This window comes from Plectropomus leopardus, chromosome 15 (assembly GCF_026936395.1).
Source record: "Plectropomus leopardus strain MGB_pleo_1.0 chromosome 15, ASM2693639v1, whole genome shotgun sequence".
In the NCBI taxonomy this organism is placed as follows: domain Eukaryota; kingdom Metazoa; phylum Chordata; class Actinopteri; order Perciformes; family Serranidae; genus Plectropomus; species Plectropomus leopardus.
Window position 1 is genome coordinate 27,233,352 of NC_142190.1, and position 19,547 is coordinate 27,252,898.

A 19,547-nucleotide genomic window follows, 5' to 3' on the forward strand; every position below is an offset into this window, starting at 1 on the left:
GCCTCCCCACTTCGACCCTTTCCATTCCACATTTAAATCTACCGACTTGTACCTCAATTTTTGCTACACCCACTGTACCAGCCTCAGCACTGGACTACGTGTTAAGTCGGCCCTCATCGGGGACTCGTGGAAATTCCCTCGTCAATTCTGTGCCAATTCATATGACCTTGAGCTTCAGTAAATTATAATGCAGCCAAGTGCAAGACTCTCGATTAGGGGAGCGAATTCAAAAGGAACAAAGAATGTGTGTTCTCACTGAGGCGAGTGTGCTGTACACTGGATGTCCAAGCACACATTTAGTTTTAATGTATTCCACTACTGCTTTACTTTGTGAATATACCATCTGATACTTAAATATAAAAATATTTAAATATTAAATAAATGTTAAATATTTTTCTACCTTTTAGTCAATGGCAGCATGTCCCCCAACTTAACATTTCTCTATTAAGATTTGAGTGTTATTAATGCTGTTGCCTTTTCCATGTTTAATATACCCTCTTGCACATCTCCCATGTAATAAGAATCCAAACAGTTATATATTCCCATTTTCAATCAAAGGCGGACGTAACCTACATTTGGAGTTAAAATGACGGCATGCCATCCATGTCTTGTACAACTGCTTGAAGCTTTGAAACAAATTCTTGCCCCATCCTCAGAGTCAATTATTTTAATTGCCTTCAAAAAATGATGAAGCTTTACACCTTTGAAAAACACAAATATTGAAAAACACACAAGTCACAAAAGGTATAAATCACACAACAGATGACTTTAAAAGTGATGTGACACCAAAACAGACATTGAACTAATCAATATATACAGTTACTGGAGCATGTACAAAGAACCAGGTTAATATGCAGTACACTGGGCACATACCAGCTATTGTCCATTGACATAATACAAACACTGTAGCTTACTGTGATTAAATCATGAATATTAATACATGTACAGGGAATTAGGTGGGTCATTAAGGTGCACTGGCACAGGTAGTGCCTCCAAATTCCCCATGTTTAATGCATAACAAAGATAAAAAAGCATAAAAAACAACAGTATTTAGAAACAGCATCAATTTTAAAGATAAAAAGTAACAAAATGTTAAGTGCAACAAGACATAGTGCATTCAAGAAATGTAAGAAGGCTTGATTTCAATTTGTCAAATACCGACATTTGGTCAGTGGCCGTCAGCCTGAGACACTGCTGCACAGAGATACTCTTCAGTGGCAGTATGACATGTCCTGAGTGGCGGCACTTTTAGAGTGGGTGGGAGCAAAGCTAGTTGGGTCGAACACTGTCCTTTTAAAAAAAAATGCTTGTGTGCCCCTTTGGATCATTCTTTGTCGCCTCTCTAAATTCTGAGGTTTTTGCGGGTCCTTCTTTTTTCCTTCTCAGCAGTTTTTTACTTTTGGGGTGAATAATTGATTTGTCGATCTGTTCATAGCTGATGGGATCAATAGATGAGAGGAGTGGCTACTGAGAGTCAGTGCAAACTTTTAGGCCCAGTAGAATGAACAGTTACGTTGCACTGTCAATGTAGTTCTGCTGCTTCATCTGTGCCCAGAGTACACTCTGCGCTCCGAGTGTGATGCAATGAATCGCAACAAACAGTGTATATATTTAAACAGCACTCTTAATGAACAATCCAGCTCCAAAAATATAAAATCTATTTGGGGCGGCAAATTTTTTAATCGTGAAACTAGCATATTATGCTATTGATGTATGTCATGTGACATATGGCGTTAGTAATAAGCGCAAGTATTTTAAGCTTAGCCATGTTTTTTTTTTCTAAACCTAAATATGTTCTTTGTTGCCTAAACTAACAAAGTAAAACTCAATACGAAGTTTTTTACCTACAGTCTGAGTTTGTTATAGAAAAGACTGAACGCATTTAATATGCAGAAACTGTACATTTCTGGTGAAAACAGAAATTTCTTTGTTTACTTTGAAAAGAGATGATCCCCGTGTGACACAGGAGGGTTAGGCTAGTGCATCATATTTTATAGAGATGGGCCACTGATCAGGTGTTGTTATTTGACAAGTTGGGATTGAGAATGTGTTACTGATAAATATTTCAGAGCTTTATATCAAAACTGAACAATTATGAGCTTAATTAAAATAGTAATTTTCCAAATCATTGGACTGTTTTTGTAAATGCAAATAGACAGAATCTTGGATCATGTTTTAATTCAGTGTAGTCTAAACCTAACATTGAAGTGCTGCTTTCTCACATGACAGCAGACACATTTATTCAAGTGTCATGGAAATAATTAGCTGTTGTGGCGGGGGTCCAGTCTCATGGATCACCTGGACTAGTCCAAAGTTACCCGATTCCATTTTTCTTTTCACATAGTAAATACTCTATAAAAAGACAAGCTTAAGACATAAATTTCTGCAGATGAAGTAAAGCACTTTGAAGTTTTTGAACTAATTAGTTACAAAATGATTGTTATGGTCACTTATCACTGTACACTGTACAACAAAACGGTATCATGCCTTCTGACAGATGACGATCAGTCAGAATACAATAAACAGGAAAGATACATGGACGTCCATGCATTTCTTTGTGCAAAGCTAAATCTGACGCATACAGTTATACAAACACGTAATGCATGCCTGTAAGCTCGTGAAAAAGATGTGGAATTGTTAAAAAGTGTTGAATTTACAGCGTTATAAAACATAGTTGCAAAATGTACCACAGAAGTAATTTTGAAGCTCCGTTTGTGTTGGAATTTGATAAACACGATGCTCTGCTACACGAGATTCAGTGTGATTTACACTCTGCATCAAGTTGACCAAGCTATGTACAAAGTGCCTCATGTTTGACCACCTTGATTCATCTTTTATAAATAAAATACAAAAGCTGATAATTGTATTTGACCCTATGAATGAACACTTTTGAGAAGTTTTATTCATGGGTCTTTGATCAGTTATCTTCAAGGCATTCCACAGATTTTCAGCTGTGTTTCAGAAGGGCCAGTCAAGGACTTTCACATTCAACATCTGAAGCCCTTCCAGTTTGAAGTTGGCTGTAAGTTACTATTTGGTGTCCTGCTGGAACGTTACTGCCCTAATCTAAGATCGCTGGCACTTTAAATCAAGATCTCACTCAGTGTTTGCCTATATTTGGTGGCATGCTCTCATCCTCATATCCCTACAAGTCTTCCAGTTCCTGCTGCTGCAACACAGCATGGCGCTGTCAACATCATGTTGTCTGCACTGTAAATACACAGTGTTAACTGCGGGCAACTTAGTTTTATCTATGAAACTTTTGCTTCAAGTTTGTAATTCTCTATCACATGCCTATGCTTTGTAAAAAAAATCTGAAGGGGAGTTTGGTACTTTTTCAATCTAAGCAGATATTGTTTGGCATGCAGAAAAGGGCATGATATCTCTGTGGCAACTTCTTCAAAGTTCATTATTTATTTTCACTCAACAATAATTTCGTAGCTGTGCATGGGATAAATAAAATATCAAAACTTCTTCACCAAAAGTGCAGTTTTCTCCAATTCCCCTCATGCCCAGTGCCTATTTCCACAAGTTGACCCAGTACGTATCTATAAGATGAAGATATACTATGCAAAATTTTTCTTAAAAAAAAAAAAATGCAAACCTGCACAGCGCTCAGGTGAGCTTGGAGCAGACTATGAGCAGCAGCCATCCAAGAGATACACTGCGCCCCCCCCACAAATATAGAGAGGCAAATCACTAAATGAAAATGAATCTAGGGTTGGCTTTTCCTTTCACTTTTACTTGCGAGCGTGTTTATGAACTGACAATCCTGCAAAGCATACCTTTGATGCCTTTTTAACTTTAATGCTCAAATAAGTAACATCAAGAAAACTATGAATTTGCTGCCAATGTGATGAGAAAAAGTTTTAGGTTCAGAGCAACAAAAAGTATGCAGTATTTTTTGCAGATGTCTGCATTGTGCTGCATTGGCTCAGTTAGCAAGAACTAGGTACTGTTTACAGTTTGACAGTATATGACGAAGGTTGTTTTTTTTTTTTAAATGACTGTCACGTAGCTGAAAACTGTACTAAAGATCATGTAGAAGAGCAGATATTAATGCCCAGGTGAAATATTCCTAATGCTTTAACGACACAATGTCAGCTGTCTTTTTTACTGTCAGATAGAAACAAATATTGGCCTATGACTGCTTCCTTCGATTGCTTTCAGAACAACATTGAAAGAATAATAAATACAACTGAGAGAGAATTTTCTGCAACCATAGTTTGAAGTTGGTAGTAAAAAAAAAATGTAATCATTACATAGTCATATTTATACATTGGTAGCCAATAGTCTTGTCAAATTGTAATTTAGTTAGTTAATTTCAAAAAGTTATTTTTATCATAAACGTTACCAACTGCAGCTTAAACGTCAAGCCAGGATGTCAGGATTTTGTCCATTTGTTAGAAAGTTTAAAAAATGATGGTAAAGTTAAATTTGTAAAACAAATCTAAGATCTGCATTTCTGATTGTAAGGCACTTAAGCAGTTAAAAGCCTTCAAATTTGTATTTACCACTCTTGATTTCACATGCAGGAACTTGTTAAGTGCATCTGAAGGCATCACCTCACGACAGATTAAGTTGATGGTGAACAACTATTTGTATATTTCTGGGATCCAATTTGGGCTGTCCTATGTTTTTTTTTTTTTTTTTTTTTAAACGTATGAATACCTCATCAAGTATATATAATGAAGGTCACATGCAAAACATCTAAAAATTGTCTTTAACCCTGCAAGCTTGCTGTAATCATGGTTCACAGACTTACTGCGTATGTAAAGTAGCATTTCTGCTCCTGCTGTAGACGGTCTCTCCACTCACAACCAGCATAGCTGTCAACAGGTGATGCCTCACAGCGCTTCAGATAAAAGCTTTAACAGTTCTGAACAAACAATCTCAATTATGGCTAAAAGGAACAAAAAACTTTAGCAACAAAATAATGATTACAGGACAGGGCTAAGAGCTATTAGACTGAAGATGTAGGGAAACAGTACCTTCGTTAAAGTTTATGGAGGCAGCAAAGATGAGTCACTTTCTGATAAATAAAAAAAAACAAACTTCTACTCGTGAAACAAAATCGGTTTAGCCAAACCTGCCAGGATCTTTGGTACATGGACTGAGATTATCTCTCCAATCATTTCGGGAAAGCTGACCTTGGTGGGGAGCGACTGAGCCTGGACAAAGAGGTCAAATGTAAACTGGTGGAGCTTCTTTACCGTCTGAAATAGAGGAAACACAAAAATATGACAACATTTGATTATAATTTACTACAAGCCAGTGACTCGGGAAACGTGACTCATGAAAACATATGGTGCACCCAACTAATGAAAAACGGGATGGAGAGCTCTGAATCAGAGAAGAAACTCATCCATTAGGCCTTCCTACCCTGGAATACACGATTAGATTTTAAGGCGTCAGATTCTGCCTGTCCTAGCTTCAAAGCTGCATTTTTCTGCGGGCTAATAAGAAACACAGCATCAAATGTGATTTAATTGCTTGCATTGCCAGGAAACATTTTAAGCAAAGTGGTAGAATTGCTCTTGCTTTAGACTTTTTGCCATGCTTGTTTAATGTTAAGATGTAACAATTCATTAGAAGTTATGTATCTTACCATCTGCAGAGAGTCCAGGAGTCGCGTGAGCTGGTAGAACCTCTGAGGACAGTTGGTTGCCATTCGATAGTTAATGACGCGGTCGAGCTCATTGATGTAGGTGAGACGCAAGTCATCAAAGCACTTCTGGCTCTTCAGACCCTCAACTGGTACTGATAAAAACAGAACTAGAATTAGTGGCTCGTGGTTGTAGATCTTTGCAAACCAAGTCATGTTGCAGTTAAATTTTACACCCATGCTTGTCCAGACTCATATGGCAGCTGACAATGCTTCATATATGCATATTGCTGCAAAGAAGCTACATATTTTAAAACATGTATGATTTAAACATCTTCCCCTCAGCACCAGGCGTCAGCGTGTGAGCACATAAAAAATGTTTTAACAAAGCAACTTACGAATGCTAAAAAGGAGTAGGGCCTTCATGCAGAGGAACTCCTCCTGAGTGATCTGCAGCAGCAGGAACTCCTGTGAGAGATGTCTCATCCGTATGCAGTGGTCATACATGGTGGAAATGTGCATCCTGTGTCTGCAGACATAAAAAGGTAAGAATGAGAAATAATGGAAAAGTTCAAATCAATGAAAGAAAGGCAAATTGCTCTGCACACTGGACATTTATTTTGAATTGATTAACTGGTGAAGAGGAAAGAATGTCAGAGGTTAGAGCTGTTATCTAATGGGGAAATTAACAGTGAAATATCTGTTTAACAATCCAGAATTTAGCTTTGTGATCTTTGACATCTGGAGCAAGATGATAAAAACACAACTCTGCTACATTGCAATATCTTCCTTTATAAATGGCTTTAAAGTTTAATAAAATACATAGTGACTTAGAGTCAAAATTCTTTCACCAAATTAATCCCTCAAATCATTTGGCCCTTTACTCCAATTCTCTTATGCAAGAAAAATGGAAAATTGGGAAACTTTTTCTTCTTTCGCTAATTCGTCTCAGAACTCAGGACAAATCTTTCCAAAAAGCTATATTATTAAGTTTTTATCATTTCTTGAAAAGAACAACTACGTTATCTTTTAATGATTTGTAAACAAAATACTATACTGAGACTTCATGTTTTTTTCCAAGTTTTTTACGCCATTTTCGACAACATACCATAGTATGACGTTTTTTATGCCATTTTGGATGACATACAATACTATGACGTTTTTGTGTGATTTTTGACAACATACTATACTATGAAGTTTTGGGGTCATTTTTGACGACATACTGTACTATATTGTTTTTGATGACTTTTGGGTGACATATATTGCTGTGTCATTTTTGATGATTTTTGGGCGACATACTATCCTAATTCGTTTTTGCCGATTTTTGGGCGACTTACCACACTACGCCATTTTTGACAATTTTTGGACGACATCCTACACTATGTCATTTTTTATGTTTTTTGGGCAGCATACTATACTATGTCGTTTTTGACAATTTTTGGGCGACCTATTATATTGTGTTGTTTTTGATGATTTTTGGGCAACATACTCTACTATGTTTTTGACAATTTTTGGGCAAATTACTATATTATGTTGTTTTTTCAGGTTGCAGACTTGCAAAAATAAGATTTGATCTCACAACCTTCTGATCATGAAGCAGGCACCTTAACTGTCAGAGCTAATCCTCCTAACATGTACCATGTTGTCAAAGTTTCCTTTGCCCAGTGAAGTCTGTCTAAAATTGACAGACGCCGATACTGATTTTTCCCTACCTTATGACCCTTACATTAGCAGAGCAGACAGATATTAGCCAAGATTTATTTACTGAGTTACAAAGTGCTTCACGATACCAAACTATACAATATCATCTTAAATCTCAGATCTTAAATATCATCTTTAATCTGTAAATATATATAACTTTGTCAATAAGACAAACCAAACACTTCACCTGATTTATCTGCCAAAGTGATATACGATATTTAGCTGAGAGATATATCGTTGTAGCTGATAGATCAGGTGAAGTGTTTGGGTTGTCTTAATGACAAAGTTATATATATTTAAGATGAATTTTTACCAACTTAATTTAGTGAAGTTTCCCTGCCAAGAATTTCATTTTTGGATTGACTCATAAAAACAGTTGAATTTTTGACACTGCAGAAACCAAATTTTCTGTTCCCAGTAAGATTTGATGTCATGACCTTCCAGTCATGAATTTTCCATTTCAACACCATATGACCCTTATATCAGCAGAGCACACAGATATATCAGCTCATATTTTATTTTATTTATGCCATAAAATATCATTTGGCTGTAGATTCATAGTTTAGTTGTGACTGTGATATTGCAGAACAAATTAAGGCACAATAAGTTGAGTGATATATTGTTTTAGTTGATAAATCAGGTGAAGTTGTCCTGAAACAGGTTAAACCAGTATCAGCAGATGCGTCTGTTGAAATCAAGGAATATCTGTAAAGAATGTCAAAGTAAAATCTGAGGTAACTTACAAACTGTGATGTAATAACATAGTTTGTCCATTCAAGAGTACTGACACTATCCAAGTGTATGGCATTTTGTTTGTCTGCGACACAGTTGTCTCCTTGTCTTGTAAATGTATCGTTTTCCCCAATTCTGGCATTATCCCGTTAAATTTCAGCCATGGATTTTCTACTGGTGCATAACCACTGTGTTTGTGAGGTTCAAACTGCCAACCAAGGAGACTCCAACCACCCGTCTTTTCCCCTGAGCCACACTTCAGTTATTTATATCATTTCAGACATTCCCTTTACCTTTCAAATGTCGACAGCAACCATTAAAAATCACCTGTCCTGAAAAAAGGCTCGATCCCACAACCTCAGAGACACAAACCAGCCGTCTAACCTATTGAGCCAAACTGTTTCTGTTTCTCTTTCACACTCTTGTTTGGAAAGCAGTTTTGTAAAATTCACTTGCCTGGGTGAGATTCGAACTAATGATATCATAGTTTGCAGGCAAACCCTCTAACCAACTGACAGACATTCAACTGTATTTTAAGTTGCACGTCAGACTCTTCTCTAGGAAGCAGCCTGTAAAATTTACATGCCCTGGATAAGGTTCAAACTCAACATTCCAAATAGGTTTTTTGTTTGTATATTCATTAATTTATTTACGAAAAAATATTTACGAAATTTTCATGTTTTGGTCTACAACTGATGTACACCAAGATGACGTGGAAGTCATGTGCCCTCCAGTGCCATCTAGTGGACACTGGAGTACTACATCATGTAAAATATTTCACTCCAGGGTCCAAACTCTCTGCATGCATTATCCAACTTTCACAGAAATAAATGGCTGGTTTAGCTGGAGTTCACCAGAACCCTAACATACATGGGGGTGCGACGGCCCTTTTATCACTGCTTGCAGCTTTAATTTTGACAGGCTATTTTAAGGGATTCTTGGCTGTTTTTGGATGTTTTTTCGATATTGTATACTATGACGTGTCTCAACATGCCATACTAATAGGTTTTCAGCTGTTCTTTCGACATTGTATACGATGACATGTCACAACATGCTATACTAAGTAGTTTTTAGCTGTTTTTTGGGCATGTCATATTTTGACATTTTTCCCCATACTATAGTATAGCATTTTCGGTCAGTTTTTTCACATGCTATTTTCTGGGGGGTTTTAGCCTTTTTTGGATGTGTTTTTGACATTGTATTCTATGACATGTCTCAACATGTTATACTAAGTGGGTTTTAAGTGTTTTTGGACATGTCATATTTTGACATTTTTTGCCACACTAAACAGTATATAGCTGGAGTCCCGAAGAAGTTGACACCATCCCCAAAATATTATGTAAGTTTGCTGTGTGGTTGTGGAAGGGTAGGTAGACAAGTCCTGTGATTCTAATGCTGAAGAGAAAAAAAAAATGTGTACGGAAAAAAATAAATGTCGATGAGACAACATTTAAAACAATTGAAGGAAATGTGGTAACACAACTAGAAAGAAATGAGCTAAATGTAAAATCCCATTTAAAATCCTTATAGTCTAGTTAATTGCACAAAAATGGGGAAAAAAAGAGAAAAAAAAACCCACAATGCAGAGTTAAACTAGTGCAACAACTAGAGCAACACAACACTGAGCATGAAAACCTCATTGGATAAGCCTTCAGGAAGCACCAAAACAAACTAGAATGATTACTTCAAAAGACTTATTAGTATATTACTGTTTTTTGTTGATGTTTTCACTTTATGTTTTTGTTACAGTTGAGGAATGTGTCATTTATATTTTCTTTGTCCTTTACAAATCTTAAAGGTTTACTTTGTGAAGATTGTTATCGTGATCTGAGACTACAGCAAACTGCATGAACTGTTTATGAAACAAACTGTAATAGTTTCTAAGTATCTCACTACACAGGTGGAGCAAGGAGGGAACATGGCAGTGGAACTCAGAGGAACTAGAGGACACTCACACTTTGGACAAAGCCGCATCTCACCACCCTGAGACAAAGGCATTGGGAATTCCTTCCATCATGGTGAGAAGGTGCTCATTTTCAGCAAATCTAAACCTACCCTGTCTATGGCACCTCCAGCAGAAAGACCAACAACGATAACTTGACAGCTGTGCGAGCAGTCCTTTAGATCAAAATCAACCTATAGATGAAGAGACAGGGAAATTCATGATAAAATTGTGTCTAGTGTCCCCTGTCAGTATGGGCCACCCCCCTCTTATGATTTTGGCTTTGATTAGAACGACTTGTTCTCACTTCAAGCATAACTTTTTACAATCTGTTGCTAATTTTCCTAAGACTATCTCCATGTCTAATATCCATAGTTTAGGCTGCGCATGATCCTCAAATTTAATGACAATCTTGGGCTCTCTAATGACAGTGACGGTCCTATATGATACACTCACCCTTTACCAGAGAGATGCAAGGACTTATGACTAGGACCATAGAGGCAAAACCTGTACTAACATGTACTGCTCCACACATTGTACTGAAAAAATTAAACGTGTTACATTTTCCTTACAGAGGATGATGGTGACCCTGGAATGGCATTACTGTTTTACCCAAAACTTTGTTTAGACCCTTTAGAAACTTCTCTTTTAGCTCTGATTTTGTTTCTCTGTTTTGACGACTCTACCTTTGGAATGAGTGAGTGAGTTTGCACTGATGAGAGCCTGCCACCTTACTAAAGGTAAAATTGCTACCATTTCCATCAAGATATATTTTTGGAATATTTTCACAACTTTTGCATATTGTGGGCAAACCGAGGACTCAGCACATCCTCAGGGGACACCTGTTTGCTTGGTAGACTAGACAACCATGTTAGAGTATGCCAACCTTTACAAATTGCCTTCGATAAATATGATGCCTAAACCAAATCAAATAATCCCGGTTCACGAGACAACGCTTTGGCTGACCATGCAGCCACAACTGTCTTTCTTTTCAGTAAAGCTCTGTCACAACCTTGCTGCTCCTACTGCTGTGGCACTCTTACAGGAGACCGCTGGCATGAAGAAGCATAGGTTGTGGCTCTCCCATGGATGTAAATATGTGTATATGCTGTGATTCCACAATGGTAGCCACATTGTGGCTCCCACCTCCCTGTACCCACTACTAGCCCCCTTCTGATATAGTTTGCAGATAGATTCTTTCCTATATGTGATGAGTGTGCAAATATTTTGTAGGATTAGAGATGTTATCAAACTGTCCTGAGATATAGACTTGTATGAAGACCCACTCTGCTTCTATCGCAAAATGTTTGCTGAAAGGCAATCTATTCAAGACACATTACAGAGGTACTCACTTCAATGGACAATGGCTGAAGACTGCAAATCTATTGAATCTGCAGTTGAACAAAAGTTGTCCAGTTTCTTTCTAGTGACACTGTGCAGCAGCATCCTAAATGGGACATGGTCTGCACCTGAGCAAAGCCACTGGTCCAGACTGTGATATGTCCTGCTTGTCACCAGCACAGTAGTCCAGTTTGGAGGTCATCCAACTATGATCCACGCATCCCACTGCTAGAAGGTACCTCCTCCACCAGGCACCAGAGAGCAGCAGGATCCCTCCCTACCCTGGAAGTCACTCCCTCGTCACCTGCAGATCCTGCAGTTTCAGCTGCACCCTACAAGGGACTGCGTCACGCAGGCCCCAGAGGCCCAGAAGAAGAGTACCCACACCCACTGCAGAGGAGCTACGCAGGCCCCAGTGGCCCAGAGGAAGAGTTGCAGACTCGTGGCAGCTTTGGACCAAATGAGAGATCTTTCTCATGCAGTTGAAGATTTTACAAACTCTACAACAAAGGGCGTGTCTATGGTCTTGCAAGTAATGACTGCTGAAAAATGAAGACTTCTCAAATTCATGTAGGACCCGATGGAACTTGTGCTGTTATAAGACATTTAACCAACAACATTACGACCAAGACATTTCATAATCATGTTACCACCACTTGTATTACTGGGTTGAATCAACGTGAGGGACATTGTCTTAAGTAATGTTTGAACTGGTTTTGCTTGTGCTTCAAATCTGGACTGTTGTTAACCTCCTGATCTCCATGTGGAAACCATTTGTCACTAGAACAACCACATGGCTTTTAGACAAAGTGTGTTTCAAAAAACAAAAAATAAATTGTGGATTGATGAAACAAATACACATTTGGGCATTGCAGGCTTGCCAATCACCAAGTCTGGGGTAAGCTTCCAGCCACTCACTGGTCTGGGCCTTGATCTTGCTGTATGCCAAATGTGTGATCCTCCTGTCTCCTGCCCCCTTTCACAATTTGCTTATTTGATAGCCTGACTATTGTGTGCACCCACCCTCCTTACAGGTCTACATGTGAATACACCCCACCCCCGTTTCTTTTCTTTGTTTCTGATTGTCCCTTTTGTATACTGCATTATGTCTGATCACTTCACCTTTTGATCTACATCCTGCCACATCACTGCCTATACTGTAAGTAAGTGCTTTCATTTCCTTTGTTCTGGGTCAGCTCACTAACTCAGACCTGTTCTGTGTCTGTCAGTTCACCAGTGTGCCAGCATGCTTCAATAAACTCACACCACCACAGCAATTTTTTGGATTGGACATAAATGATTTATTCAACACTATTTTATGGGGGTTCTGGCCTTTTATTTGTATGTGTTTTTGACATTGTATACTATGACATGTGTCGACATGCTATACTAAGTGGTTTTAAGCTGTTTTTTGGACATGTCATATTTTGTCATTTTTCGCCATACTATAGTATGCGAATAAATTTTTTTCAGTCATTTTTTGACATGCTATTTTATGGGGGTTTTGGTTATTTCTGGATGTTTTTTTCGGCATTGTATACAATGACGTGCTTCAACATGCTATTTAATAATGTTTTCAGCTGTTTTTTGGACATGTCAAATGTCAAATGTTGTTGTCAATGGTCATTTTTCAACATCCTATTTTAGGTTTTTTTTTTTGGCCTTTTTTGGACGTTTTTCGACATAGTATAGTGTGATGTCTCTCAGCATGCAATCCTAAGTGGTTTTCAGCTGTTTGTGGGACATGTCATATTTTGACATTTTTTGTCGTACTATAGTATAGCATTTTGGCTCATTTTTCTGACATGCTATGTTGTGGGGTTGTCAGCCGTTTTTGGATGTTTTTTTTGACATTGTATACAATGACGTGCCTCGACATGCTATTTTATGATGTTGTCAGTTGTTTTTGGGACATGTCATATTTTTTTTGCCAAACTTTATCCTTGGCAATTCAGTCATCTTTACAACATGCATTATTATGTTGTTTTTGGACGATTTTGCAACATTAAATGCTATGGCGTGTCTCTGCACAGTATTTTATGCTATTTTGAGGTGTTTTCAGCTGTTTTCAGGACATGCCATATTTTGACATTTTTAGCCATACTATAGCCTTGCTTTTTCAGTCATTTTTTCAACATGTATTTTTATGGTGTTTTTGACTGTTCTTGCAACATTCTATGCTGTGGCATGTCTCTTCACGTTATTTTATGCTGTTTTTAAGGTGGTTTCAGCTCTTTTTGAGACATGCCATTTTTTGCCATTTTTGCCATACTATAGCTTTGCATTTTCAGTCATTCTTTCAACATGCATTATTTTGGTGTTTTTTGGAAGTTGTTGCAACAATCTATGCTATGGAGTGTCTTTGCACACTATTTTATGCCGCCTTCAGGTGTTTTCAGCTTTATTTGGGACATGTCATATTTTGAAATTTTTAGCCATACTATAGCCTTGGACTGGGCGTGAAAGGTTGTCTTTCTATATGTATCAGCCCTGGGATAGTCTGGCGACCTGTCCAGGATGTACCCTGCCTTCCGCCCGATGACAATGGCTCCAGGATTGGCTCCAGCCCCGCGCAACCCTTGCGAGGACAAAGCGGTTACAGAAAATGAATGAACTATAGCCTTGCCTTTTCTGTCATTTTTTCAATATGCATTATTTTGGTGTTTTGGGTCGTTTTTTGAGGTGTTTTCTGCTGTTTTTGAGACATGCCATTTTTTGCCATTTTTGCCATCCTATAGCCTTACTTTTTCAGTCATTTTTTCAACATGCATTATTTTGGTGTTTTGGGACATTTTGCAAGATTGTATGCTATGGTGCATCTTGGCACGCTATTTTATGCTGTTTTGAGGTGTTTTCAGCTGTTTTTGGGACATGCTGTTTTTTGACATTTTTGCCATACTATAGCCTTGCCTTTTTGGTCATTTTTTCTACATGTATTAGCTAGTATTTGCTGTTTTCGGTAGTTTTTGCAACAGTCTATGCAATGGTGTGTCTGGGCACACTATTTTTTGCTGTTTTCAGGTGTTTTTGGGCCATGCCATTTTTTTTTCATTTTAGCCATACTATAGCCTTGCCTTTTCTGTCATTTTTTCAGTAAGAATTTTTATTTTGTTTTGGGCTGTTTTTGCAACATTCTATGTTATAGCGTGTTTTAGCACACTATTTCATGCTGTTTTGAGATGTTTTCAGCTGTTTTTGAGATATGTCAATTTCGTCCTTTTTAGCCATACTATAACCTTGCCTTTTCAGTCATCTTTTCAACATGCATTTTTATTTTGTTTTGGAATGATTTTGAAACATTCTATTCTATGGTGTGTCTGGGCACACTATTCAGGTGTTTTTGGGAGATGTCATTTTTTGACAGTTTTGTCTTACTATAGCCTTGCTTTTCGGTAATTTTTTAACATGCATTATTTTGGTATTTTGGGTTGTTCTTGCAACATTGTACGCTATGGTGTTCCTTGGCATGCTATTTTATGCTATTTTGAGGTGTTTTCAGCTGTTTTTGAGACATGTCATTTTTTTTTACATTTTTGCCTTGCCTTTTCTGTCATTTTTTCATTATGCATTGTTTTGCTGTTTCTGGTAGTTTTTGCAACAGTCTATGCAATGGTGTGTCTTAGCATGGTCATTTTTGCTGTCTTGAGGTGTTTTCAGCTGTTTTTGGGACATGCCTTTTTTTTTTTTTTACATTTTAGCCAAACTATAGCCTTGCCTTTTTGGTCATTCTACATGGATTAAATTACTGTTTTCTGTTGTTTTTGCAACAGTCTATGCAATGATGTCTCTTGGCATGGTCATTTTTGCTGTTTTGGGGTGTTTTCGGGTGTTTTTGGGACATGCCATTTTTTTTGACATTTTTGCCATACTATAGCCTTGACTTTCTTGTCATTTTTTCAACATACATTGTTTTGGTGATTTGGGCCGTTTTTGCAACATTGTATACTATGGTGATTCTTGGCACGCTATTTTATGACTGTTTTGAGATGTTTTCAGCTGTTTTTGAGATATGTCAATTTTGTCATTTTTAGCCATACTATAGCCTTGCCTTTTCAGTCATATTTTCAACATGCATTTTTATTTTGTTTTGGGCTGATTTCGCAACATTCTATTTTATGGCATGTCTGGGCACATTATTTTTTTGCTGTTTCAGGTGTTTTCAGCTGTTTTTGAGACATGCCATTTTTTTTTGACAGTTTTGCCTTACTATAGCCTTGCCTTTTTCGTCATTTTTTCAGTAAGCATTTTTATTTTGTTTTGAGCTGTTTTTGCAACATTCTTTGCAATAGCGTGTTTTGGCACGGTATTCAAGCTGTTTTGAGATGTTTTCAACTGTTTTTGGGACATGCCATTTTTGGACATTTTTGCCATACTATAGCCTTGCCTTTTTGGTCATTTTTTCTAGATGCATTTTTATTTTGTTTTGGGATGATTTTGCAAAATTTTATTCTGTGGCGTGTCTGGGCACGCTATTTTGTGCTGTTTTGAGGTGTTTTCAGCTGGTTTTGGGACATGCCTTTTCTTTTTTTTTTTTTTACATTTTAGCCATACAGCCATATAGCCTTGACTTTTCTGTCATTTTTTCTACATGTATTAATTTGTTGTTTTTGGCAGTTTTTGCAACAGTCTATGCAATGGTGTGTCTGGGCACACTATTTGTTGCTGTTTTGAAGTGTTTTCAGCTGTTTTTGAGACATGTCAATTTTGTCATTTTTGCCATACTATAGCCTTGCCTTTTCCGTCATTTTTTCAGAATGCATTTTCATTTTGTTTTGGGCTGTTTTTGCTACATTTTATTCCATGGCGTATCTGGGCACACTATTTTGTGCTGTTTTGAGGTGTTTTCAGCTGTTTTTGGGACATGCCATTTTTTGACATTTTTGCCATACTATAGCCTTGCCTTTTTGGTCATTTTTTCTACATGTATTAATTTGCTGTTTTTGGCAGTTTTTGCAACAGTCTATGCAATGATGTGTCTTGGCATGGTCATTTTTGCTGCTTTGGGGTGTTTTCTGGTGTTTTTGGGACATGCCATTTTTTGACATTTTTGCCATACTATAGCCTTGACTTTTCAGTCATTTTTTCTACATGTATTAATTTGTTGTTTTTGGCAGTTTTTGCAACAGTCTATGCAATGATGTGTCTTGGCATGGTCATTTTTGCTATTTTGAGGTGTTTTCAGCTGTTTTTGAGACATGCCATTTTTGGACATTTTTGCCTTACTATAGCCTTGCCTTTTCTGTCATTTTTTCAGTATGCATTTTAATTTTGTTTTGGGCTGTTTTCGCAACATTCCATGCTATGGTGTTCCTTGGGAAGATATTTTATGCTATTTTGAGGTGTTTTCAGCTGTTTTGGAGACATGCCATTTTTTGACATTTTTGCCATACTATAGCCTTGCTTTTTGGTCATTTTTTCTACATGTATTAATTTGCTGTTTTTGGCAGTTTTTGCAACAGTCTATGCAATGATGTGTCTGGGCACACTATTTGTTGCTGTTTTGAAGTGTTTTCAGCTGTTTTTGAGACATGTCAATTTTTGACATTTTTGCCATACTATAGCCTTGCTTTTTGGTCATTTTTTCTACATGTATTAATTTGCTGTTTTTGGCAGTTTTTGCAACAGTCTATGCAATGATGTGTCTTGGCATTGTCATTTTTGCTGCTTTGGGGTGTTTTCTGGTGTTTTTGGGACATGCCATTTTTTGACATTTTTGCCATACTTTAGCTTTGACTTTTCTGTCATTTTTTCTACATGTATTAATTTGTTGTTTTTGGCAGTTTTTGCAACAGTCTATGCAATGGTGTGTCTGGGCACACTATTTGTTGCTGTTTTGAAGTGTTTTCAGCTGTTTTTGAGACATGTCAATTTTGTCATTTTTGCCATACTATAGCCTTGCCTTTTCCGTCATTTTTTCAGAATGCATTTTCATTTTGTTTTGGGCTGTTTTTGCAACGGTCTATGCAATGGTGTGTCTTGGCATGTTATTTTATGCTATTTTGAGGTGTTTTCAGCTGTTTTTGGGACATGCCTTTTTTTTTTTTTTTTTCATTTTAGCCAAACTATAGCCTTGCCTTTTTGGTCATTCTACATGGATTAAAATACTGTTTTCTGTTGTTTTTGCAACAGTCTGTGAAATGATGTGTCTTGGCATGGTCATTTTTGCTGTTTTGGGGTGTTTTCTGGTGTTTTTGGGACATGCCATTTTTTGACATTTTTGCCATACTATAGCCTTGAATTTTCTGTCATTTTTTCTACATGTATTAATTTGTTGTTTTTGGCAGTTTTTGCAACAGTCTATGCAATGATGTGTCTTGGCATGGTCATTTTTGCTGTTTTGGGCTGTTTTCTGGTGTTTTTGGGACATGCCATTTTTTGACATTTTTGCCATACTATAGCCTTGACTTTTCTGTCATTTTTTCTACATGTATTAATTTGTTGTTTTTGGCAGTTTTTGCAACAGTCTATGCAATGGTGTGTCTGGGCACACTATTTTGTGCTGTTTTGAGGTGTTTTCAGCTGTTTTTGGGACATGCCATTTTTTGACATTTTTGCCATACTATAGCCTTGCCTTTTTGGTCATTTTTTCTACATGTATTAATTTGCTGTTTTGGGCAGTTTTTGCAACAGTCTATGCAATGATGTGTCTTGGCATGTTATTTTATGCTGTTTTGAGGTGTTTTCAGCTGTTTTTGGGACATGCCATTTTTTGACATTTTTGCCATACTATAGCCTTGACTTTTCTGTCATTTTTTCTACATGTATTAATTTGTTGTTTTTGGCAGTTTTTGCAACAGTCTATGCAATGATGTGTCTTGGCATGGTCATTTTTGCTGTTTTGGGGTGTTTTCTGGTGTTTTTGGGACATGCCATTTTTTGACATTTTTGCCATACTATAGCCTTGAATTTTCAGTCATTTTTTCTACATGTATTAATTTGTTGTTTTTGGCAGTTTTTGCAACAGTCTATGCAATGATGTGTCTTGGCATGTTATTTTATGCTATTTTGAGGTGTTTTCAGCTGTTTTTGAGACATGCCATTTTTGGACATTTTTGCCTTACTATAGCCTTGCCTTTTCCGTCATTTTTTCAGTATGCATTTTAATTTTGTTTTGGGCTGTTTTCGCAACATTCCATGCTGTGGTGTTCCTTGGGAAGATATTTTATGCTGCTTTGGGGTGTTTTCAGCTGTTTTGGAGACATGCCATTTTTTGACATTTTTGCCATACTATAGCCTTGACTTTTCTGTCATTTTTTCAGAATGCATTTTCATTTTGTTTTGGGCTGTTTTTGCTACATTTTATTCCATGGCGTATCTGGGCACACTATTTTGTGCTGTTTTGAGGTGTTTTCAGCTGTTTTTGGGACATGCCATTTTTTTGACATTTTTGCCATGCTATAGCCTTGCCTTTTCCGTCATTTTTTCAGAATGCATTTTCATTTTGTTTTGGGCTGTTTTTGCTACATTTTATTCCATGGCGTATCTGGGCACACTATTTTGTGCTGTTTTGAGGTGTTTTCAGCTGTTTTTGGGACATGCCATTTTTTTGACATTTTTGCCATGCTATAGCCTTGCCTTTTTGGTCATTTTTTCTACATGTATTAATTTGCTGTTTTTGGCAGTTTTTGCAACAGTCTATGCAATGATGTGTCTTGGCATGGTCATTTTTGCTGCTTTGGGGTGTTTTCTGGTGTTTTTGGGACATGCCATTTTTTGACATTTTTGCCATACTATAGCCTTGACTTTTCTGTCATTTTTTCTACATGTATTAATTTGTTGTTTTTGGCAGTTTTTGCAACAGTCTATGCAATGGTGTGTCTGGGCACACTATGTTTTGCTGTTTTGAAGTGTTTTCAGCTGTTTTTGAGACATGTCAATTTTGTCATTTTTGCCATACTATAGCCTTGCCTTTTCCGTCATTTTTTCAGAATGCATTTTCATTTTGTTTTCTGTTATTTTTGCAACAGTCTATGCAATGGTGTGTCTTGGCATGTTATTTTATGCTATTTTGAGGTGTTTTCAGCTGTTTTGGAGACATGCCATTTTTTGACAGTTTTGCCTTACTATAGCCTTGCCTTTCAGTAATTTTTTAACATGTGTTATTTTGGTATTTTGGGTCGTTCTTGCAACATTGTACGCCATGGTGTTCTTTGGCATGGTCATTTTTGCTGTCTTGAGGTGTTTTCAGCTGTTTTTGATACATGCCATTTTTTGACATTTTTTTTT

At 37.1% G+C, this 19,547-nt stretch overlaps 1 protein-coding gene across 1 annotated transcript in view; it reads right to left on the reverse strand.

Annotated features, from left to right (window-relative positions):
* Positions 1-652: 652 nt before the first annotated feature.
* Positions 653-19,547, reverse strand: part of ar (androgen receptor) — a 71,835-nt gene continuing 52,940 nt past the window's right edge. The window contains exons 6-8 of the mRNA XM_042498683.2: positions 6,004-6,134; positions 5,609-5,760; positions 653-5,216 (exon numbers count right to left, since the gene is read on the reverse strand). Of these exons, the coding sequence (XP_042354617.2) occupies positions 5,058-5,216; positions 5,609-5,760; positions 6,004-6,134 (442 nt within the window). The 3' untranslated portion in view covers positions 653-5,057. The remainder of the gene's footprint in view (positions 5,217-5,608; positions 5,761-6,003; positions 6,135-19,547) is intronic.